Source organism: Podarcis gaigeae, assembly GCF_964106915.1.
Source record: "Podarcis gaigeae genome assembly, chromosome: 17".
In the NCBI taxonomy this organism is placed as follows: domain Eukaryota; kingdom Metazoa; phylum Chordata; class Lepidosauria; order Squamata; family Lacertidae; genus Podarcis; species Podarcis gaigeae.
The window spans coordinates 37,760,022-37,784,877 of record NC_139694.1 but is presented as its reverse complement, the minus strand read 5'-3'; the positions used below and the strand labels follow the sequence as shown (position 1 = coordinate 37,784,877).

The 24,856-nt window shown below is 45.0% G+C and overlaps 1 protein-coding gene and 1 pseudogene across 8 annotated transcripts; one reads left to right on the top strand and one right to left on the bottom strand.

The window, feature by feature from the left end:
* Positions 1 to 4,448: 4,448 nt before the first annotated feature.
* Positions 4,449 to 20,624, bottom strand: FAM3A (FAM3 metabolism regulating signaling molecule A). Of its 7 annotated transcripts, none has more exons than XM_083719784.1 (11): positions 20,273 to 20,559; positions 16,356 to 16,477; positions 15,998 to 16,108; positions 12,967 to 12,990; positions 11,840 to 11,953; positions 10,493 to 10,616; positions 10,196 to 10,254; positions 10,044 to 10,094; positions 8,563 to 8,647; positions 5,660 to 5,786; positions 4,449 to 5,367 (listed from the first exon to the last, which is right to left on the bottom strand). In XM_083719784.1, exons 2-11 carry the CDS (start codon positions 16,366 to 16,368, stop codon positions 5,272 to 5,274), a joined length of 804 nt encoding a protein of 267 aa, XP_083575910.1. In that variant the 5' UTR covers positions 16,369 to 16,477; positions 20,273 to 20,559; the 3' UTR covers positions 4,449 to 5,271. The 7 variants fall into 7 exon arrangements, with proteins under 7 accessions (XP_083575910.1, XP_083575912.1, XP_083575911.1 ...); XM_083719786.1 differs by having other exon boundaries at positions 20,393 to 20,411; XM_083719785.1 differs by lacking the exon at positions 20,273 to 20,559 and adding an exon at positions 20,083 to 20,165.
* LOC310835217 (adenosine 5'-monophosphoramidase HINT1 pseudogene) lies at positions 16,962 to 20,011 on the top strand (annotated as a pseudogene). Its single transcript, XR_014568635.1, has 2 exons — positions 16,962 to 17,760; positions 17,939 to 20,011. The product of XR_014568635.1 is annotated as an adenosine 5'-monophosphoramidase HINT1 pseudogene (transcript).
* Positions 20,625 to 24,856: the final 4,232 nt, after the last annotated feature.

Sequence of the window (24,856 nt, the reverse complement as noted above, 5' to 3'; positions counted from 1 at the left end):
TTGTGCAATGTTGTGGGGAAGATATAAATGCAAGGAAGAAAACCAAAAAGCAAACAGATTCCTCCCAATGCCATTTCCTGTCAGCTCAATAACAATATGGCACCAGGGGATGTGCTAAGCAGAGGTTGATAGAAGATAATGGGTGGAACTTAATATTTAGGATCTGGGATAGCTCAGTTGGTAGAACATGAAACTCTTAATCTTAGGGTTTTGGGTTTGCGCCCCACATTCGGCAAAAAGATTCCTGCATTGCAGGCGGTTGAACTAGATGATCCTGGGAGTCCCTTCCAACTCTATGATTTTCTGTGATTTATATACCACTTCAGATTGCTCAATATACCACTTCAGATACCACTTATATACCACTTCAGATTACTCATCATGTCTTTTGCAATACTGCACGTATTTACCTGGGTGTTATCCCTATTTTACTAAACAGAGCTTGCTTCTAAATATATATGAAACATAGCTGTCAACGTTTTCCTTTTTTAAGGGAAATTCCCTTCTTCTGAATAGGATTCCTCCTAAGAAAAGGGAAAAGTTGACAGCTATGATATGAAATAGGATTGTACTATTAGCCACAAGACTGTATCATTTGAACTTGCCAAATTATGTAACTCCAAACCACCATGTTAAAGTGGAACAAATGGCACTTGATAACAATGGAGGTTTTTTCAAAACACATGGTTTACCTGTCTGTGTCTTTTTAAATTTTTAACATCTGTAGGGATTATGATTGGGACTGCAATCATAATTTTCCTTGTTTTATAGCTCCATCTCAAGATATTTACCTCCTGCTTTGTAGTCCCATCACCTATTAAAAGTTCCTATGATTAGGCCTTCAAAAGATGTAACAAGTATACCAATTAAACCACCTTAATGACTGGCAAGCTTGATTGCTGCAATTCTGGTCTTTGTGCATCTGAGTCCCAGTCACTGGGAAAGAACAGCAGGAGAGGGTGATTGCCCTCATCCCCTTGTTACAGGACTGGGGGGAGTGGTGGTCTGGATATCAGCTGTGGGCAGAGGCATACCTAGGCTCCCTTGTGTCCTTGGCAAGGAACTGCATTGGTACACACTAACACACACACACACAGTCATGTGCACCTTTGGCAAGATGTTTTGCTGTGGAGATGTGTGATTTTTGCACCCTTTCCTGGGTGGGGGCCAACTTAACGGACCCATAGATAGGACCCTGTCTGTAGGTTCCCTCCAAGCCTGTAGTTTTATATCTGTAAAATGATATTCTGAAGAAAGAAAGGCTACTGAAGTAGTCAAACCAGTCTCTTAATAGCTCTAGCCAGGCCTGTTTAGCATCTCTTTGCATGACTAAGAAGTCCAAGTGACTGATTTGCCGCAGAAAGTATGACTGGAGATGCTTTCAGAAGCTGAGCAAAAAGTGGACAGGTTCCCTGCTGCCGCCCCACCTTTGAGGTGATGTCATCAGTGAATGTCGGAGGAGAGTAGATCATCAGCTAGGTCAGTTTTGGCTTTTGTGGAAGTCTGGAAACTTAATGGTGGAGCATGATGTGTTTGAGTGCTAATGCTGTGAACCTTTCCATCTTATACTCAACCTGTAGATGTGTGTAAATAAAACCATGTACTATAAAGATGTATCTATAGCATCCTTATTTCTAAGGGTAGCACACTCAAGGTGTTGGTATCCTCGAGATCTCGTACCACTCAGGAGTTTAGCCTGCATGTAAAACCCCACTTGTGGACTTCCCAAAAGCAGATCCATTACTATGGGGAGGCTAGCCAGGTTGTGGTTTTTTTTGCCCTGGGTGAAGCCTCCAGAGGGACCCTATTGAGGCTCCCAGCCTGTGTGTGTGTGTGCAAATGCACATGGGGTATGTGTGTTCCAAACAGGGTCTTTGACTCGGGTGAAATAAAGCCTAGTTTCACCCCCTGCCAAAGGCGGTCATTGTGGAGACAGGATGCCAGCTTACATAGGCCTTGGGTCTGATCTAGGTTGGTTCTTCTTATGTATTTTGTCTGCATGGTAATGATCACTGTAATTGTGAGCAAAGATGAAGGACTCTGGTGAGCCAAAATAATTGCTTTAAAATTGCTTTCAGGGAAAGGGGCAGGGGAACAAAAGGAATATTACCATGCAGACAAACTACTTCAATCCATTGCTTGTTGCTGCCCACTCAGAAGTCACAAAGCTGCAACAAAGCCCAGTTGAGGGAGACTACCAAGTACGTGTCAATAGCAAAAAGTGTGAGGGGACAGAGAGAGGGAGACAGCCTAGGGGTGCCTTGAGCACCCTAGAGCCTGTGGCCAGTCTTGGAAAGCAGAATTGAGAAACCCCTGGTCAATAATAATAATAATAATAATAATAATAATAATAATAATAATAATTTATTATTTGTTCCCCAGCCACTGGTCAAATCCCAGAAGAGCTCCTGTCAGTAGATCAACTGTTCTAGGGGTTAGATGTGCCAGTTGTCCAACTCCATACAAGGCAGCTCCTTCTCTCCAGTGTGCTTACTTTGGTCACTGACCCAGCAGAAGGCAGAGCAAGCTCCATTGGTAAATCACTGGGTGAGAAGTTGGCAAGGTTTCTGACTCCCTATTGTTTAACAGTAACAACAATGGATTTTTGTATGGAAGGACTGAGAGCTCAGCTCAGTTCTGGCACTTAAACTAAATCCATTTGTTCAGCAGTGGCCCAGAGCCAGCATATTCTTAATTCTGTTTTTTGCACCAGGCTCCACTGGCCATGAGACATGCTCCTGTGTCTTGCTCCTCTGATGCATCTTGATTTTCTGCAGCTCAAGGAACTTGTCTAAGTTATCTTCCTCAAACCATTCCCATTCTACAAGGAATTTATTCCACTTCTGTAGGTACTGTCCGCGGACACCTTTTGCTCTCTGTTCAACAGGCAAAAGTGATTAGTTTAAGCTAGGCTTCCCTAAATGCTCTATTAAAACTGCACAACAGCAGTCATAGGATGCAGCCAGCCCAGCTTTTATGGACATGATCCAAGGAAAAACTACATGTTATTCACACTCTATAAACATGTGTCAAGTGTCCACTAATTTAAAGAAAAAGCAGCTGCTGATCTGGATTGGGGCCCCAGTATTATTATTATTATTATTATTATTATTATTATTATTATTATTACTACTACTACTACTACTACTACTACATATTGCTCTGTAGATCTCAGGGCAGTTCACAAGGTCCCATGCCAGTTTCCTAACCTAAGTCTCCTTCCTCAGCTGCTATTTACCCTCAAAGGTGCCAATGAATGCAAACAGCACCTTTGAGGGCAAGGTGATGTTGAGAGAAAAAACTGATATGATAAGAAGCGAATACTGGAATGGGGCAGTGCCTACTTTTTCTTCAACATAAGTGGCTAGTTTTAAAAAAGAAGTGTGAGTAAAATCCAGTTTAGTCTTCAGCACAGAGACACATGTATGTCCCAAGTCCCAAGCGTCAGGGTGATTGTGAGATTGGTAGAAGTGCTTCCCCCTTCTGAATGTTGCTCCCAGGCTTGTCCACCCTGCTGCTTGTCCTGTGCTTTCTAGGCACAGGTCTGAGCAGTTTTGCCTTTGCCACTTTCCCCTGAAAATCCTACTCTTTAGCGCTCAATTGGAACAAAGGCAGTCCACAGAAAATCTGACTGCCATTTGTTCCAATTCAGGGCTAAACAGAGGGTTTTCCTGAGGAAAGTGCTGGGGCAAACTATGGTGTGGATAAGCCCATCTGGTGGCAACATGATTTGGATCACCATAACTCTGTACACAGTCTTACATTATGCTCGCGGTGATGAAAAACCATGGACAGGGTACATGTTGGGGAGAAAGCAGGGGAACGGGTGAGGGAGAAGATAGTAAGCCCAAATCCTGGAAAAGGGCTAGAGAACCTTACCAGCTGTATTCACCTCTGGACAACTCAGTTGTGGGCAAAGGTGAGAAGAGCAAAGAATGTAAAGTTTTACCTTTGTACACTAGGCTAGTTTCTACTCACACTCTTCTTTGTTTTCCCTCCATCCAGGGAAGCAAGAGGCTTTATCTGAGTCAAGGACACATTCTAGCCAGGCTAGACAAAAACACTCAAGGAGAGCACAAAACAAGACTAGGAGGGGGTAGGGCTGGGAAGAGTCCCAAGGGAAGCATTTGTCTTCAGTCCCTAAGGCTCCCCACCCCAGCTATTAAAAGAGCTGCTGTAGCCCAGGTTCAGACATAGGTAGCATCCTTTCCTTCCAGGAATGTGTGAGCTGGGTCCTCCTACTGCAAAGAAAGAAATTAGGATCCCACTCTCCAAGGGCAGATTAGGCGTTATCTGCAGTGGAAGGCCAAAATGCTGGTGGCAGACCTCTACCTAAAGCAGAAATGGAAGAGTTTACAAGAGTGCAATCACTCTCTTGGCCACTAATTGCGGATCCCAAGGGAACAGCACTGGTTCTGCTCTTGAAAGAACAACAATTAACCAACAGCTGCTGTGCACATTGTTTATTGGAGATACCGTTTATCAACAAGTGTTCTGAAAAAAAGAAACTCAGCTTTGATTCCTTTCCACAACAATGTATGAACAGTGATCCATCTCCAATTCCCATCACAGTTTAAGTACCAACATTGTATTTCAGGAAACAGCAACTCAACATTTTTCAAGAGATTCACCAAAACCAAAAAAAGGATTGTCCTTAATCTCCTTCCTCCTATATATTAGTGTCTGTAGTAGTGGAAGAACTAACTTAAACCACATAAACTATTATAGAAAAGTAGTGGTCCCTTTAATGCAGGAATGAAGAACCTGTGGGCCTCCCAATGTAGTTGGGACTACAACTCCCATCACCCCATAACCACTGGCAGGGCTGACTGGGGCTGATGGGAGCTGGAGTCCAGCAACATCCAAAGGGCCACAGGTTCCCCACCATGTGAGCAGATCACTGTGGAAAAAGAAAGACTGTCACATAAATACACTTGCTTCCTCTGAGCAGAGGGCACCAATCTGCTCATCACATTCAGAGCAACAGGCAAAGGGGAAGTAGGATCAGCTCTTCCAACCAAGAGAAAAATAAGGCACTAGGGGAGAGTTGGGGGGGGTGGCCTCACATATACCTCACTTCCTTTCCCAGGGTTTGGGCCAGACGTGCCTTTTGTGGAAAGGAAAACTTGATTGCCTAGTTGAGGCAGAGGCTGCTGGAGAGAAGGAGAATGGATAGCTGCCACCATATGGGAAGACAACAACAGGTGGACAAGCAAGGACCTTTCCCCCACCACAAAAAGACACCGCAGGCTTCAAGGAAACAGGTCCTCGCTAGACCTCAGCAGTTCGCTGTGGAATGCAGCCCTCCATCTCAAGTGCTTCAGGCCAACCCTCATACTTGTTGGAGCTCTTTTTGTTCTTGACGTGCTATGAAAATAACAAAATCAGGGTTTACATGGATATTTCACACTCCTCTGCTTCTCCTCCCAGATTTTATCTAAGGCAGAGGTAGAGAACTTCCAGCCCTCCATATATTGTTGGACTCCACCTCCCATCAGTCCCAGCCACCACCAAAATAAGTCAGAATCAATGGAAGTTGGAGACCAACAATATCTGGAGTGCTCCAGTTTCCCTCATGTGTGAGCTAGTGATTTCAGGATTTCTCTGAAATACAGACATTTCAAGGTGACATCTGTGAAAAGGAAAAATGGTTCAGTACCTGTTCAAAAGGACTTTTGTTCTGCACCCCTTTGGCTCCTACAAAAACCCAGCTATCTCGAAAAGCTAGGTCTTTGGCAACCTTGCTGCCCAGTTCTGAGAAGATTTTACGGGTCTCCTCATTCATCCTAGAGGGAACAGAAAATGTGAGTAAACAAACCTCTACTACTCACTCTTCTGGTCCCACCAACACAGTAAAACATTATTCTTTCTGGAAAAAGTTCAGTGTGGTGCCAAGAAACTACTGTACAGAGCAAGACTTTCAACTGGAATTTCTTCTCCCATCCAAATGCTGTAGTGGTGTGAGAAGTTGTACTTAAACACAAGTTATTAATTCAGGTGAAAAGGCCCTGTCCTGCACCAAGTCTGGCAATCTCCCTTTGATCCAATATTCAGCGATGGGGAACCTGTGCCCCCACCATGTTTCTTGTCTACAACTACCATCATCCCCAACGACTGGCCATGGTGGCTGGGAATGCTAGGAGTTAGGAGTCCAACAACACCTGGAGGGCCCCTGCTTCCCCATCTCTGTCCTAAACCATAATATAAAGCCACCATATCTTAATTTCAAACCCCCTCTCTTATAAGCTTATTCATACATGCATGCCCATCATTTGAAAGTTGCAGCATCAAGCACCACACATTGCCTGTGTGGAAGAGTCATTACCAATCAGACAGAACTTTCATATTTCATGTTTTCATATTTTAAACACTTTTTTTTGTCTTGTTACCCTATTATGTTAACATAAGAGTCTCTGTGGCAACTTAACATTGAATGGTGGCATATAAGCATACCAAACATTTCTCAGGACATTCGGACACATGTGCTTGTTAACAGGTCCAGGCTGCATGTTCATCAAGGTGTGCTGAACCAAAGGTGAACTGTTTCAGAGGCTTTGCTAACGCCATCTTGTTAGTCAAAATAACCCCACCATTAATTGGCAGTTGCTGTAGCAATGAGGTCATGTATGTTTATATACACTTGCTTTGATATAAGCTAATTGGCTTGCTTTGATGTTATCCTTATCTGTGGGCTTGGGGTGCTGGGCTCTGACCTCAGAAAGGGGAACTATCTGTAACACTTGGGTATTTGCCACCTATGCTGTCATTTGGGCAGATGAAGTGATAGACAAAGTAACATATGTTGGATGATATGGAGTTATGCAACTCCCAAGGAGAGAAGTACTGTATTTTTCGCTCTATAAGACACACCAAACCATAAGACACACCTAGTTTTTGGATGAGGAAAACAAGAAAAAAAATATTCTAAATCCCAGAAGCCAGAACAGCAAGAGGGATCGCTGCACAGCGATCCCTCTTGTTGTTCTGGATTCTGGGATAGCGGCGCAGCCTGCATTTGCTCCATAAGATGCACACACATTTCCCCTTACTTTTTAGGAGGGAAAAAGTGCGTCTTATAGAGCAAAAAATACGGTAACTTAAAAACCTTGAGAAGACATCTGAAGGCAACCATGTATAGGGACTTTTTATTGTTTAATGTTTTGTTATGTTTTTTATATATGTTGGAAGCCGCCCAGCGTGGCCGGGGCAATAACTAAAAATTGGGGTATGAATAAAAATTGTTCTGGCACCTCTCACCACACCTCTGGCTCACAAGAAGATTCTCCCTGGAGCGCAAAGAGGACATCCTCTATGGGCAATGGAGAGGGTCTTCTCATGAGCCAGAGGTGCACCGGGGCTTTAATGAGGCGCTTCAGCCTCCCAGGCTAATAGTTGATGCGCAGGAAGAAGCCTCCCCTGCCTCAGCTCTGCAAGCTGCCCTGTCTCTCCAGCTTGTGCAAGCAAGCAGAAGGGACAGAGTAGCTTGCAGAGCAGACACATAGGGAAAAAGCTTCTCTGCTCATCTGTTCTCCCCCTTCCATAGAGTTGCCCTGCCCCTCCTGCTTGTGTGCGGAAGCAGGAGGGACAGGGCAGCTTGCAGAGCAGACACACAGGGAGGCTTCTTCCCTGCGCATTATCTCTGCCCGTTCGCACAGCAGCCCTCCTTCTTCCACTGGTGCAGAAGCAGGAGGGACAGGGCAGCATCCCTGCACCTGTTTTTCTAGAAAAAAAGCACTGTTTGTATTCACTTGCTTTGATATAAGCTAACTGGCTTGCTTTGATGCTATCGTTATCTGTGGGTTTAGGGTACTGGGCTTTGAGCCCAGAAAGGGGAGTTATCTGTAAGACTTGGATATTTGCCAATCTATGCCTTCATCTGGGCTGGTCAAGTGATGGGAAATTCTAGACAAAGTGATGTATGCTGCTTTGTATATAAAGAATGTGTGCACATTTGCTTGGGTGCAGACAAGCCATCTCCCTGCTGCTGTGTCTGTCTCGAACATGTAACGGCTAGGAGACCTGGCAGGCTGTAAGTCTACTCCTTTCTTTAATAAAGCACTCTGGTGTTTTTGGCATCCTTCTTCAGGATACCTGCACTCAGCCACTCCCATGATCCCTCCTTTGGGCCAGCGGTTCAGGACACAAAGGCTGAGTAATCAAAGGATAAATAATCAAGCCATGGGCATGCAGGTCTGAATAAGCCCTCAGTGGCCCCCATGCTAGATACAGGATAGACCACCCTCTCAGTCCTCTGAAGGAGACCAACTTTGGATCTCAGAGTCTCAAATGCTAGGCATCAAAAAACAGATGCAACAAACGGCTGTCTTTTCTCAATACACTCCCAATTTTACTTCAGTACCTGTTAAAAAGGGGATTCCCCAGCCTCCCCAACAACCGCTTTGCATTAGTTTTATATAAGTTAGGTAGCTTACTTTCAGGCTAAGTACATTTTTACTACATGAGTTGAGCGTAACCTGTGCTGGCTGTCTCCCTGTTTTGTTTTTGTTAAAGATTTTCTTGTTTTACAGAAGTAAGTATAACTGTCCCCCTGTTAACACTCACTTTGTGGCAGGATCATCGTATGAGGCCACAAACACCAGCGTCCCCTCGTGCAGCGGCCGGATAAATTTTAACAACTCGTTCACATCTGGAAGGGTAGGGAGAGAATGGAAGGAGATCTCAGAACAACTGTTCCTCCCAAGTGTCATAGACCAAAGGCTTGCATAAAGGCTACAATTCTGCAGAGATGGTGGCATAGGGTGTAGAATTCAGCATTATGAAAAACGTAACTTTAAAAACTCCAAAGTAGTTGGGGCAGATATGCTCCAAAGTGCAAGTGGGCAATGCCTGCTGAATTATTAGATGATAGAAGGGTGGCTGGACACAATTCTCAGAGGTTAGGTGTGAGGTTTCAGCACTCTGCTTAACCTCTAGCCCTTCCCCAGTACTAGCAGAGACAAATTAGGAATACATTGTGCAAAAAAGGGTGTAAGTATCAACACAGAAAATATGCAAGTGGGATCAATGTGCAAAGCAATTATTTTATGATCATGACCCCTAAAGTCTGTTCCTTTACAAGGGATGCCCTCCACATCATCAATATGTTGCAATCTGGATGTGCCCTCTTGATGCATTTACAGTGTCTTGACCTTTGAGGATCCTTCAGCACACGCACTTGTGCTGGGTCTTCTGCTTGACTCAGGGCCCATTCCCCCCATCAAGCATCCAGAGTTGTGCTGGGTGTCAAAGCACATTCTGGTCTCCTTTCAGGTCCAGTATGCACCAGTACCACAAGCTATTTGCGCAGCCTCAGGCGCCCCTGTTCACACAGACCTAGCCTGCAAATCCATCCACTGTTGTTCCGCCTTCTGCCCAGAGCTCTTGGCCTGGTGAAAAAGCAGTATAGAGTGGAAGCAACCCTATGCTACAGCCTCTTCTTAGGCAGCCTCTATCTTCTGTAATCCAGTGCATGTTAGTCAACATGGCAACCTTCCTTGAAATTATTTTGCCTTCCTCCTAAAATTGATGGACTATGCAGAACTAGATAAACTAACGGGAAGAATTTGAAACCAGCGGGACCGGACATTCACAGAAGATTGGCGTAAAATTACGGACTATTTGAAAAGTAATTGTGATGATCAGATTACATTTGTAGGTTTGCAGGAAGTTTTGTAAAGGGAATGATTTGAATTATTGCATTATTGAACGAAAAGGATGACGTTAGTTATAATTAAAGGCAATATGAATTTAAGAACTGCAGAAGAAATCGTAAAAATGGGAGATCATCAGAGGTGCTGATGGAAGTCCAAAAGATTGTATAAGAGGTGAAATTTTGTGGAATGTATGACAATTAATATGTTTTAAAATGAATAAAAATTATTATTATTATTAAAATTATTTTGCCTTCCTCCAAATCCAAAGGCTGCTTGTGCCCCCATAACCATATTGGAACACATCCTTAAGATTTCACAAATAATCCCTGTATCTCCCCTTCTTTTTGCCCCATCTTGAGTACCAAACTCCTACCAACACAGCACACTCACCTCCTGCCCACATGTCAAAGAACTTTGCATCAATCAGTTCTCCATTCACTCCTGCAAAGCAGAGCAGAACAGGACAGTGTTGGTGACTAGTTTTTATGTTGCCCTACAACAGCATCACTCATGCCCACCACCCTCTCAAAAGCCCACCTTACCATTCACCAGTGCAACGTTCAGGCCCCGGCCTACATTGTTCTTCACGCTGCTCATTAGCCTGAAAGGAAGATCAGGGCTGGTCAGAAAATGTCCCATCAAGAGATCTAAGTGAGGCTAGAGTGGGGTCACATCTGGTTGGTAAGGCTTTCCCCTAGTTTCTTCCCCCACTCTAATAGCCACCCATAGAGGATTGCACCTGAGCAAGTAGATGCAGCCCATGAGCATCACCACCTCCAGTCAGGTTGGTTACAGAAAGGCTTTGAGAGCCACAGTCCTCCTCAGTGGCAATGACTCACATTTTATCCTCAAGGCAGATCTTGGGCCCAATGACATTAGCTGCACCGCTCATGATCCGGAAGGCGAACGAGTTGTCTGGGCAGGCCCGAGGAAGGCCACACTTGTACTTCTTAGGCCTAGGTTCTAAGTAGACAGCAAAGGAGAAATCCCAAAGCCCCGTCGTTACAAGTACCCTTTTGCGCCAAACAGGATGCTTTCTTGCCCTGTCAAGAGCTGGGCAATCTGCGGACTCCAATTCCCATCAGCCCCAGCCAACAGGGTCAATGGTCAAGGATGGGAATCCAGCAACATCTGGAGGGCCACAGGTTCCCCAACCCCACACTGCCTCATTGCTCTTAACTGCCGGTGATGAGGAGAGGCACAACAGTGCTTTAGTCATCCAGCCCCAAGATACAGCAGTGAACGTCACCTAAAAGATCCTGCCCACCTTATACATAATAATAATGGAATTCCTGGGGCAATCCTCTCTGGGAATGCCTTGCAGGAGATTCTGTGATGGCTGCCAATGCCACAAGGCTAAGTGATGCCTTTTGTCTCATTCCTCCCCAAGTAGGCTGACTTGTGCTTTCTTTTGCTTTTCTCACTGCAAGAGTGACCATCCTTCCCCCCCACCCCCAATTCTAGCAAGGAGGAAAAAAGAAGGGACAGCAGAGGGGGAATAACAGAGGCAATGGGCTTTTTCTATTAGGATAAGGAATGCTGTACAACAAGGCAAGTAACTTTTAAGGTAAAACTAGACAAGAAAGATAAAAGGCTTAAGAGTGGACCAGGCAAAAAAAAAAAAAGGCCAAGAGAGGCAAGTGTAACTAATCTGAACTTGGGCAAGGCAGGGAAGAAACCAGGGTGGAGCCTTCTCTACCTGCCTCAGGCTTCAAAGCTGCATCAATTAACCCTGTCTGTCTTGAGGGAGACACCCCATGTCTGGACATCTCCCTTCCACTGACAGCCACTTTTTGACCAGCTGAAGGAAAGCTGTTGCCAGGAACTGAAGGAGACTTTTGCATGGAACTGGCAACAGCTCTCCAAGATGCCGGGTTGTGGATTTTCCTGACATCAAAGCAAACATTATTTTAAACCCAAAGACGGTAGAAAGTTACATGGAAAGCACGTGCTCTATGAGTGAACTATGATAACACTTCTTCTTCTGACAGCTAGGGCAGGCCAGAACCTGCTCTTAAAGTAGGAATGAGGCTTTCTGATGTTCCTTTGGGACTCCAGCTCCCATCAGTTCCCCAGCCAGCATGACCAAAAGCAGAAAGCTGGGAATAAGTCTTGCTTTGAACAGGCCTTCACATGCTCCACTGTACTATCCTCTACTTCCACCCTCTCAGCTCATCTGAACTCACTGCGGTGTCTACTGTTGCTGCCTGCTTTCTCTGCCGTGACCACTCTGATCTCATCAAGCATGCTGGCCAATTCTTGGCGAATAACCCGAGGACATTGAGGTAAACCAGTATTTTCTAGGGATGGCAAAACACACATAAAGAGCCAGAGGAGATGCAGAAGAAAAAGTGACGTGGAACCCTCATTTCCCACTTACCCTAACAAGCAGGAATGGGCAAACCCTCTAAATTGTGTGTCAGGACAAGTCAGTGTGTCGGCGTGTTGCAAGAATGCTCCTTGTGCTCCTCCCAGGGCTGGAAAGCGGTTAGTTTAACCTCTGGTTTGCTAGTAAAACTGTATTACTGTGTCGCAAAATGATGCATGTAAAAAATGTGCCACCAACATGAAAAGTTTGGGAACCTCTGCTCTAGGTGCTGTTGGAGTCCAACGCCCATCAGCCCCAGCCAGTATAGCCAATGACTAGGGATGATGGGAGTTGGAGTTCACAGTACAACATCATCTCTCCTGAACTGGTCACCTCAAACTCATTTCCTACCACAGTGGAGTGGCAGGGAGTCACTACCACCACATCTGCTGCTAAGGGAAATTAATGATTCCACTTTATCTTAAGATATACCACAAAGCCACCCCAAACTGAACCCCACTCTATCAGATAGCTACTGAGAAGTGCAATACAGCACAGAACTGTCCTAGATAGCCAATGAAGACTTCTCTCTGCCACCCCCTTAATTTCTGTGAGCATTTTGTTTGGTCTCCCATCACTGCTTGGTAGTTGGTGCTACATGACAAACTGTATGTCCCTCGGCTGGTGGTGCTGTATGATGGGCTATGATGAGATAAATCTCCCATTTCCCCCTGAGGATTTCCTTGCTCTTTCCTTTTGCCTTCTCCTTGATCCAAAGTGACAATCAGCACTGTGAAACAAGCAGGATCTCTCTGGTTTATCTCAGTTGCACTATGGGAAGTTTAAAAAGTCTCTCCATTAAGTGGCAGAACAGTTCAACACAGTTTAAGAGTGCCCAAGCTCCAAAACCTGTGTTGCTTCCAACAAAGTCAGAGTGAACGATGGGTTTGCAAACCGGGTGTGTGTTAGTGTAGACCCCATAAGAATGTAGCCAAAGCCATCTACCTGATGTAGGAGGATTCTCAGGACCTGCAAGGAAGCAAAGAAACAGCTGTATCAGCAAGATCCACTCCAGATCTTGTGCCCTGCCTCATCACTTCAAGGATGTAGCAGCAATATGTCAAGATTAAAGTTCCTTTACTCCTCAAAACACCCCAACAGGACAGGTGCCAAAGAACTGATTTAAAACCTCTTCAGTTTATTTATTTAAAGTATTTTATCCCACCCATCATCACAATGCAATACTAGGTCAGGAGATCTATATATATAATTGTAAGGCTTGGAGGCGATACTCAAAAAGCAAGAAAAGAAACACTCTTCTTGCAAACTTGGAAATTATGTGGATTGTATCACTAGGCTGAGCTATCCAGTTTGCAAAATCACTCAATTTCATCATTAAAATAACAGTGTAATGTTTGCAGGGGGAAAAGCAGCTTCTTTATGGTGAAAAGTAGATTAGAACTTCCCAGCCAAGCAACCAAGGGCGCCAAAGGCTACCTGAGCATACATATATTCCATCACTGAAGAAATAAATGTGTAACATCTCTAAAGCAGTTACAGATAGGTAGCTGTGTTGGTCTGCCATAGTCAAAACAAAAAGAATTCCTTCCAGTAGCACCTTAAAGACCAACTAAGTCAGTTCTTGGTATGAGCTTTCGTGTGCATGCACACTTCTTCAGATACACTGAAACAGAAGTTTCCAGACCCTTCTATATAGAAGGGTCTGGAAACTTCTGTTTCAGTGTATCTGAAGAAGTGTGCATGCACACAAAATCTCTAAAGCACTATAAGAACTAGGCAAATGAGGATTTAGATGTAGGGTCTAGACATTTAACAGGAGTGAAATCTCAGGTGCCAGAAAAAAATGTAGATCACACTTTAGCTCAGGGATGGGGAACCTGTGGTCCTCCAGACAATGCTGGATTACAACTCCCATCAGCCCCAGGCTGATGATGGGAGTTGTAGTCCAGCAACAGTAGGGCCACAGGTTTCCCACCCCTACTCTGACTAGTAAAATTTAATAATGTCAGTTAAAAAAACACCATATGGGATGGCTCCTGCATTTCCACACTATAAGCTGTGATAAAGGGCGGTATATAAATCAAATGAATGAATGAATGAATAAATAAATAAATGTGATCAAGTTTGACACTATCCACTTCAACATGGGTCTTCAGAGTCCAAATCTATGTTTCAGGGATTAGGCACCTGCGGCTCTCCAGGTGTTGGACTACAACTCCTATCAGGCTTGGCTACTGACCATGCTGGCTCAGGCTGATGTGAGGTGGAGTCCAACAACATCTGGAGGGCTCCAGGTTCCCCATCTTTCCCCTACATTGTCACAAAGCTCACTCAGTGACCCTAAGGCCATCACTTTCTGTCTGATCCAACCCAGACTAGTAAACAAGCTCACAAAAAGTTAGAAGCATTCAAAATTTCTTAGCAGCCTGCTGGGGGTTTGCAGGGGAGGAACTGAGGGGTCCAGCTCCAAGGGCCTTCTGGTGGTTCCCTCCCTGCAAGAAATGAGGTTACAGGGAACCAGTCGGAGGGCCTTCTCGGTAGTGGCGCCCGCCCTGTGGAACACCCTCCCATCAGATGTCAAGGAAATAAACAACTACCTGACATCTGAAGGCAGCCCTGTTTAGGGAAGTATTTAATGTTTGATGTTTTATTATGCTGAGGAAACCCAACCACATGGCTGGGATATATCTATATCTATATTATTAAGCTCTGCATATTCTCCAGCATTTCTACACTAGGCATGAAGGAGACAGCTGCCCCCCACCTCAGCAGCCTGCTTGGATCTCATGCTAGGTTCAGAGGCGTGATGGTGCACCCTGTCCATCTTCTACCAGCCTACATGCTATGGCTAACAAACAAGTGCTTAAATACAAGGCTGGCCTAACCTCCTTTACAGGAGGTATCTGAAGAAGTGTGCATGCACACGAAAGCTCATACCAAGAACTGACTTAGTTGGTCTTTAAGGTGCTACTGGAAGGAATTTTTTTTGTTCTCCTTTACAGGGACATTGATAGGGGGCGAAAGTGTTAAAGCCCATGTACATGGCCCTCAACTCCCTTGGGTTACAAAAATTAGCAAGGCAGGGAAAGGGGGGAATAAATAAACTGCATTGGAACGGTAAGTGCAAATTCTGCAGAAGTTACATAATTAGTACTCTTGGAATTATTCATTAGAGTAACATCTCATGTCTGAGGAAGTAAGTGTGAAAACATCAGCAGAAAATAAATTGCACTCAGTAAATGTCAGAAGATTTTGCCATGAGGGATCTTCTGTTTTAAGCCTAATTACTCTTCTAAAGTCACATGTTATAGGCACAGAGACTTTAGTGACCTGCGACTGGGCTCCATAAAGGTCTCTAATCTCACTTCTTGTTTAGGGCCATGTAGAGCTAGCCCAAGACACTGAAACACTCACAGATACAATATGCTCATAGCACAGTGGAACTTTCTCTGCAGCTCACCATGCAGCCCTCATGGAGCAGGTGACAAGCATGAAATGAATGAAGGCAGGGGCCTTCTCCCCTTGTCCGTCCCTAGCAGCTGGTATTTGGAATTACACTGTCTGAAAAGGTCCACTTGGATCTCATGGCTAATAGCTCTTACTAGACCTATGCAAGGCTAAACTAAAAATCATCCTAGCCTTCCAGTTATTCTGCTGCCAGTTCCACACAGCCACCTCTAGATCAGGTATGAAGAACCTGTGGCTCTCTAGAGACTGTTGCACTCCAACTTCCATTAGCCTCAACCAGCATAGCCAATGGCCAGGGATGATCAGAGTTGGAGTCCAACAACATCTGGAGGGCCACAGATCCGATCCCTGCTCTAGGTTTAACAACCATAGTTATCCTCTCTCTCCTTTTCCTGAACCCAACAACATGGCTGGGACTGAAGCATGAAGAAGCAGGCACAGGTAAGGCAGTGGCAGCTGCAAAGGCAACTGTTCCGCCATGACCCAGTGTTCCAACCCTTCCCCACGATAGCCCACCATCCCCACTCCTAGCTGTTCTGGTTCTTACTCCTGAGGAACTGCTGCAGGCGAGAGAAGCCACTCTGGGTACCCAACAAGACGCTGACAAGGATCCAGGTCAGTCCTGCTGTCAAGACGATCACAACAACACGAAGGGGACCTGAGATGGTTAAGACAGACAAAGTCAGATCTGCAACAACACCAGCAAACCCCTGAATGATTAAACCTAACTGCCATCATAATGCAGTCCTTCTTACTACATCTTTCCCTTGTTGTCCCAGGAGCTTAAGGGCTCCAAAAGGCATATCTGATATCACTGGCCAAGTGCTGCAATTCTGTGTCTTAACCAAATCTAAATGTTTCTTCCAAGCTAAAACTTTCAATGCTTCTTTCAAGCTAAAACTCACCTGCTAGTCTCATGGCCCCTTGAGGGTGTCCGGAACCAGCGACAATCCAATGCTACTAGGCTCCTGAAGTGCCAGGGCAGGTGAGGGATTCTGAGATGGGTTAGTCACATGCACCCTTCAAACTACAAAGATCAGAAATGGTAATCTGAATCAGCGCAAAGAATTTTTAAAACGCAAACAGCCCATGCTGTAGTCTGCACTACTCAAAAAGACATAAACATAAAAATGTCAAACAATATTAAAGTGCTACTTTCACAGCACCCAACGAGACAACCAAGATAACAATCCTGTACTATTTCCAGGCTATGGGCCATTTCAGACATTTATACAGCAACAAACCCTGGTTTGCCCTCTCAGCAGGCAGCCACACTCAAACCCAATTTTAATTTTATTTGAAATAGATGTATTCTTCCAAAACAGTCAATTCAGGCCCCTGTGGTGGCAAACTATTACGAATAATTTATGTACTAATAAATGAATCTGTAAAAAAACAAAACCTTCAATTACTAAAAACTGTTCTGAGGCTTTTTCTTACAATCAAGTGGTATGTATATATATATGTGTGTGTGTGTGTGTGTGTGTGTGTGTGTGTGTAAAAATGAAATGAATAAATAAAATATATCAACATCAGACTGCATAAAAAACCCCATCAACCCACAGGGAAGGGGAACCTGTACCCTCCAGGTGTAGTTGGACTACAATTCCCATCATTATTGCTTTATTACTTTTATATCACAAAGAGGTTCTCCCCCTCAGTTAATCCCAACAACCCTGTGAGGTAGGTTAGGTTGAGAGGCAATGACTGGCCCAAGGTCACCCAGTGAGCTTCATAGCCAAGTGGAGATTGGAACCCTGGTCTTCCAGGTCATAATCTGACACACAAACCACTATACCTCACTGACTGCTGGCCATGCTGGCTGCTGTAAAGATGATGGAGCTGGTGTCCAACATCTGGAGGACGCTAAGTCCCCCAACCCTGTGCTAAACCAATTATCTCTTCTAAAAATACTCTTCTAAAAATGAATAGTTTTCATTAACCTCCTAAGTATTTAGACCAATCAGGGGAATTCCATTTCTGGAACATCACAACCCTCAATCATGTTGTTGCCAACCATAAAGGGACCACAATTATACCTGCCAATTTCTCAATGGTGTATGACTGACAAACAGACCTGGCTTTCCCTGACCTCAGAGGCACCTAACATCTCACTGCTTTCTGAGTGACTTGGAGCTAGACAAAAATTCAGGTGAAACCCCTACCTACTCTAGTCCCAGACTCTGTCCTTTGTTTATGTTACAACAGGATGAAGTGTCTCATCCTTGCCTTCTACCCCAGCTCTAAACTGGGGGGGGGGGGGTATCCTTGGACTTGTATTAGCATCAGAAGCGTTTGTTGCACCTAAAGGTAAAAGGTAAAGGTAAAGGTACCCCTGCCCGTACGGGCCAGTCTTGCCAGACTCTGGGGTTGTGCGCCCATCTCACTTAAGAGGCCAGGGGCCAGCGCTGTCCGAAGACACTTCCAGGTCACGTGGCCAGCGTGACATCGCTGCTCTGGCGAGCCAGAGCCGCACATGCACCTAAAGGTAGCATGACAGAAATGAGTTTTGCATTCTTTCTCTCCAGCTCAGAGCTACTAAGCCAACATTTGCAATACCCCTCAATCAAACATACGAAAAGTGAGCAGGTGAGGCGGTGGGGAGAGCGATGGCCGACAAGATCAGCAAAGCACATGTGGTGCAGCCAGGCAGAAACACTATCTTTGGGAAGTTCACCCACAAAGAGATCCCAGGGAAGATCATCTTCGAGGACGATAAGTGCCTTGCCTTCCGTGACATTTCCCCACAAGCTCCAACCCATTTCCTAGTGGTTCCCAAGAATCTTATTGCTCAGTTCTCTCAAGATCAAAATTCTGATGACGCTCTTCTTGGATACTTAATTATTGTGGGCAATAAATGTGCAACTCAATTAGGGCTGACCAGGGGATACCAAATAGTGGTGAATGAAGGGCCAGATGGTGGTCAGTCTCTCTAACAAGTGCACCTCCATGTCCTTGGACATGTCAGATGGGTTGGCCTCCAGATTAAGAAGGTGGGCAAGAAAGAATGTTGCCCCCAAACTCCCTCAACAAATGTTTTCAAAACCCAACTATGATCAGTAACTTCAGTAACTTAAACTTTCCTGTGAGTACAATTGAAGTTGTGCAATTATTGGACAATAAAGTTACAGGCATGCTAGCTCATCCAAAAAGAAGAAACCTGAAAAAGTACAATAGTATGTCCAATAGGACTTCCTCTTAAACCTGTAAGGCAGGTTTGGATGTATCCAGATACATCCAGTCTCCAGATACCCAAGACCCTAGCTAGTCTCCCTGCGTTCCATGGGACTTAGTCAAATATCAGTGGGTTTGGATTGAAGGTCAACATAAGCGCAATAATTGCACCTGACAACTTATCTGTAACCAGTGCAACTCCTTCAAAGTAGGTATTATACTACAAAACAAGAGTTTTGCACCTACTGGTACATTTTTTAATCAGTTGTAACTACTGGACACTTTCCAATCTCAAAGTAAACACAGCAGGAATCTTTATGGCTAGCTGTGCAAACAACTGTGCTCTGTTTTAAACATGTCTTTGTCCTGTTTAAAAATCCAACAACTTCAGCAAGTCACCATGGTAAAGATGTTTTACAACTGAGATACAGTGACTGAGGAATGTCCCAGAAATGTTGTCAAACCACTCACTGGACAGCAGTGAGGCCTGGTCTACAGCAAAACGAGGTGGTAGGATGGATTATACGCTTTTTGGCAGGAGCAATGTTTTGAATGCTCTCTCACATTAAACAAAAAACAGGTGCACAGTAGACTGTGAGGGAGACCTGGGCTAGAACTCTCCTCCCACTCTGCTATGTTTTTTAGGTGGTTTCTGTTCACGTGCTTGTTTACAATGGAGAGTTTTGGGGAAAGAATGTGGCTTCTGGCCTTGTGACTGAAGTGGTACAATGCATTGCAGAACCTCAGAATTCTCTATCACCCTCTCATTCTGCTGCCTGTCTGCAGACCAGGCTTGAAGTGGCTTCCACTGTATATTAGCAGCATTGGCCTAGGGTTCAAGTTCCTACTCCACTATGATCTCTCTGGTCACGGGATCTTGGCTAGTCCTGTTCCTCTCTGCTCCACATCATCATTTGTCCTCAAAAGCCACAGGGGCAAAACAAGGGTAATCACCTCAAAGAAATTGCACAGTACTGTAGTTAATAACAACCCCCTGGATTCTAGGGAGTTGAATTGACCTCGATATCTTTCCTGAGCCCAGGATATGGCGGTGGGGCCTGCCCTGCCACAATTGCCATCAGTGAACCGCTCCTTGTTTGACCCTGGGGCTCTTTTCCTTTTAACCTGCCCTGGATCACCTACAGTGTCGGGGCTGGGGAGCCAATGATCCACTCATCGCTCGACACTGGAAGGGAATCTGATACACACAGAGAGAGAATTTAAAGCTGCTCGGATTTCCCTCCAATCTGGACCTTTGGGGGCAGCGGAGCTCAATCCCCCATCTTGTTCTCCAACCCTCCCCACGTTACTCTAAAATCAACCTTTAAAAAAAATTTTCTCCCTCCCTCCCCTCAGGTGACAGGCGGGCCCCGAGCCTTTAACCGCTGCACGGCTCCTGAAGCCTCCTCCTTCCCGCCCGCCCGTCGCTGCGCAGAAGATGCTGCAGGGAAGCGAGACCTGTTGCACTTCTGCCTGCCGCGACCCTGGAAAAGACGCCGGGCCCTCGTCGCGAGAGAAGACGGCTCCCCCCGTTGCTCTCGCTCGACCGACACCCCCTCGCGCACCCCCGTCCCTTCCGCCCGCCCCCCAAACCCCAAGGCAACCCCCTCGTCTCTCCGCGCGGGGTCAAGTCCAGCGGCCCACATACTCAACTCCCCCGCCCAGCGATCTCCTCCTCATGGCGCCCCTCGATTCTCGCCCTCAGGCGCCGGCCTGGAAAAGCGCCTCCGAGAGGCCTCCGAATCCCGCCGCTCCTGCGCCGCCTCACCCGGATCCGGCCTCCAGCAGGATCTTCCTGCTACTGGAGCTCGGCGGCGGCGGCGGCTCCTCCCGCCGGCTCCGCCCAGCGCCCCGGGGCAGCCGGCGCAGGCAGAGGTGGCAGCGGAGGCGACCGGCGCCAGCTCCACGGAGCGGCGCCCATCACCCCACCTGCTCCTGACGGGACCATCAACCGCGCGAGGCCTGAGAGCGGGAGGCCCGGGGCAGCTGCTCCCCCACCTCACCTGAGGCGGCTGCTACCTGGGCGCCCTGAGGGAAGGGACGCCCAGGCCAGGGAGGGCGCCAATGCTGGCATGAGAGCTCTCAGTCTCTTGACGTTTTATATAACGTATATATAACCAGTGCTTTACAATGGTAAACTGCCTTGGATGCCTTGGCAAAAAGGCAATAAAAAAAATCCAATAAATAAATGTTGATAAGTCGCATAGCTATTGTTGCAGGAAAAATAGGGCGGGGGGTTGGCTTTTGCTGCCCAATTCCCCAAGGGACTGAGTCCCCTAAGTCCATCATGGGTCAGAGATGAATGGATGGAGGCAAGATCCATAGAAAGCAAGGCAGATCTTTTATTTTTTCTGTTTGCAACAGAGTCCCACCACCTCCTTGCAAGGAGGTAGGAGAGACCCAGAAAAAAAGTGTGCAGGAACCTTTAAAGACTTGAGACATTGCCTAACCCCTTAGCCAAAGACCACCCTCAAGGCATCATGCGTACATCACAGAAGGAGGTGGTCTACACAACAAAAATTTGAGAGTGAGGTTATCCCCTGTCTGCCAAGATTTCTGATAATGTTAAACTGATTACATTACCTAGGCAGTCTGATCATTCTTTTGAGATGGTAAATGCTTTAGTTCGTGAATCCAGGTCACGGGTCTACCCTATTCATGCACAAAATATGCCCTTAGGATTTGTAAGTGAAAGAACTATTGGAAAAGGTTTCTCTTCTGTAAAGGAAATATTTAGAGTCATCAGGAGAGCCAAGATGCCTTTTTGGGATTGTTCGGTGTGTTAAAATAAGGTGCAATTTTCTTAGGGAACATTTCCTAAATTTTGAAGGGTGAAGGATTGGTTTTCTATGGAGTGTGTATCTGCTATGTTTGTGCAACCTAAAATTTTATAATGCTAACTACCTAAGATATTGCACTGTGATATCTGGGTGACTCATGCTGAACTTTGTCAAGGGTGTTGCAAGTTAAAGTAGCTTTATTATACACATGCATTTGGGACTGCAGCTGGTGTTAGCTGCATTGTTTTATCCTCCAAAATTCAGATTTCATTTTTCACTGCAAGCTCAGTTTCAGTATTTTAAGGGGTCACCAGGAATAGGACCAGGGGCAGCTATTCCACAATGGGAGTTTTAGTCCCACAACATCTGCAGGGCCACAGGATCCCTATCACTGGTTTGGCATAAGGTCTGAACATCTGTGCATTCCCCACCCCACAAGCACAGGCTCTTCTACTCCATTTACACAAGGGAGGAGGGACATTTATGCCAGCGCAATAGTGGTACTGCAACATGCACTATATATATTCCCAGCACATAAGTGGAGAGAGGGCAGAGCCGCAGTAAAAAAAAAAGCACACATGCAAAACTAGTGTAGAGTTGCCATATTTCAAACAATGAAATCTGGACGTATGGCAATCTTAAACTAGTGGCAACACTGTTGTCCATTACCATTTATGGTGTTGTAAACAAAATCTGCCCTTATATCCTTATGGGGTACACAAGATTCCTTATAGAGTCCTTTGTAGGTTCTCCATCAGTAGGAGAAAAATAACAGAGGCCAACCAGAGAATATTGAGAAGCAAAGCAGCTGGTAAGCCTAATCTTTATTAAACAGTTGCAACAGGGTGCTCCCCCCACAAGCAGGAGGAGGACCACGAACCATGTGTGCTTGCCATTATATAGCCATTTTGAAATTCCCCGCCCTGGAGCTTAAGACCACCCTTCCATACATCATTCATAGATCACAGAAGAGGCAGCCTACAACAGAAATTTGAATGTTGTTGTTTTTCCTGTCTGTCAGGTTATCTGATAATGCCTTATCTGATTGCCTTTTCTGGTAGTCTTGCCATTCCTTTGAGATGGTGATTACTTAATTCCTAAGACAATGGGAAGGTTTTTTTCATTTCCTCTTTCCTTGCAGAGAAACATTTGGTCAGTTGGGGAAAGTTAAAATGGTTTCAGGACTGTCTTCCTGTGCTATTTCAGACATGTGGTTTATATATTTATGTACGTGTATCTTAGACCTTAAAATTCTTATGTATCTTATGTATCTAAGACCTTAAAATTCTTATTACAATGGGTTACGGTGGTGACAACATCCCTGTGTCACTCCTCCAAGGAAGGAGCCAATCCATTCGCACTGATGGGACTGTGCTCCCATGGCACCTTCCAGATGACAGAGCACCCTCCACTGCACAGTGTACTGCTGGTCTCCAGGAGTTCCTGCAACACACTGGTTCAAACCTTGTATACTGTTGCCACATACATGCACACTGCTCAAAAGAGCAAAAGGAAGGTAAAAGGCAGCACGGCATCCAAATATTTCCTCTATCTTTCATGTACCAAGGTTACATTAGCAAAGCTGGAACACTTCACCTTTGGTTCAACACAAGGACAGAGCAAGCTTATTTTCTCCTCTCCTCTCAAGGCTAGGACTGGAACCAATGGAAGGAGATTTCAACAAAACATCAGTAGTAAGAGCAGTTTGACAGTGGAACAGATTCCCACAAGAGGTGGTGGACTCCCCATTCTTGAAATTTTTTAAGCTGAGGTTGGATTGCCATCTGTCATGTATGATCTAGTTGAGATGCCTGCATTGCAGAAGGGTGGACTAGACGATCATCCAACTATAATTCGACGGGGGGGGGGGGTTTCCTACTAGGCAGTTAGCTTTCCACATTCAACGGGACAACTTACCCAGCTCTCCCTAGCACTCAACACACTTTGCTTTGCTTAAGGACTGGTATACTTTCTTCCCCCACCTCTATCTTCCATGTGACAGTCCTTGAGATATTTGAAGATGGCTATCATATTTCCTCTCAGCCTCCTCTTTTCCAAGCTGAACATACCTAACTCCCTCAACCAGAGGTTCCAGCTTAGGTCCAAGATTTAGAGGGTGGGGGCATCGCGCCATGCATGTGGGAGGACTGCTTCTGTGCTGCCAATCCAGACCACCAGGGGCCTTTTATCTCTCCCCCACCCACTGCCCTGGCACTTACTTGCATGCACAAGGCATAGGTTACTGCTGACCAGCACCAGGACGACTGCTGGCCAAGGTACAAATCTGAGAAGAAACAAATCTGACACTGAGCATGGGTTGAAATATTTGCCCTGTTTTACAATAGGAGCTTTAAACGTGCATATCTTTATGAGGGCATTATGGTTTTCACAAACATGGGAAAACCAAGACCATTGCAATATTTTCTACCATTTTTCTTCAAAATATATGTATTTGGGGGGGGGGGGGATAGAAGGAACTTTATGTGGAGTAATGGCCGTAAAAGGAAAATTGCTGAAGAAGGGAAATGGATTTAAAGTGTTGCATTTTAGCCATTTCTCAACATAGCTACCTGAAACATGGCTAGCTCATAGCACTCATCAGGTAGATATGTCATGATAAATTACAGAAAGTTTAGACAAGTTTTCTTCATTTTATTATTTTTTAGAACATCCAGGTTTTTATAATGGTGGAATATATCAAACTGTCACAAATCTCACCTGCCCCCAACTTTTGCCACTATCAATCTGCTATTGTGGTTGAAAAGCCCCCTTTGACGACCTACCTGGAAATAAAGTAAATGACTGATTTCAAAATGACTACAGTTTAACTTTTAAAAAGTAATTTTACTAGTAACATGCTTCAAAAGTAGAATTTAACACAAAAATTATTGAGGAAAGTTAGACCCTGCAATGTTAATTTAAATTCCTCATTAGGCTATCAGGAAGCCCTAGAGAAGAAAACAGAAGATGTACAGCAGAAGTGAAATATTGGGTTCATAGCAGAAGAGAAAACAAACAAAAAATGCCTAGATGAAATATTGAGTTCATTGTAAATTGTTTTTTTTACTTGCCAACCAATTGGAAGCCTATTTTGGCATTAAGCAGCATATAAATAAACAGATCAATAAATAACTTCAATAAGTTCTCCCTGCCAAATTAACATTACTCAAATACCCCAAATCAGTGTTACAACTCCTGTGTCAAGACAAAGTCAACTTGGCACTGCATGACTCCCTAGAGTGGAATTTACTTCTGGGGTTCAGTGGATCTCAGCAGTGCTCTGTCACGTCTCCCTCCCTTTTCTTCTTTTGTAAACATGGGAATGAACTTCAGGTTTGTTTGTTTGTTTGATATAAAAAATAAAAAAAATACTACAGTGTTCTTGAAGTGGTATAGCCACAAAAATGAGCATTAACAATCATTATAATCATTATAATAATTTTATTATTTAT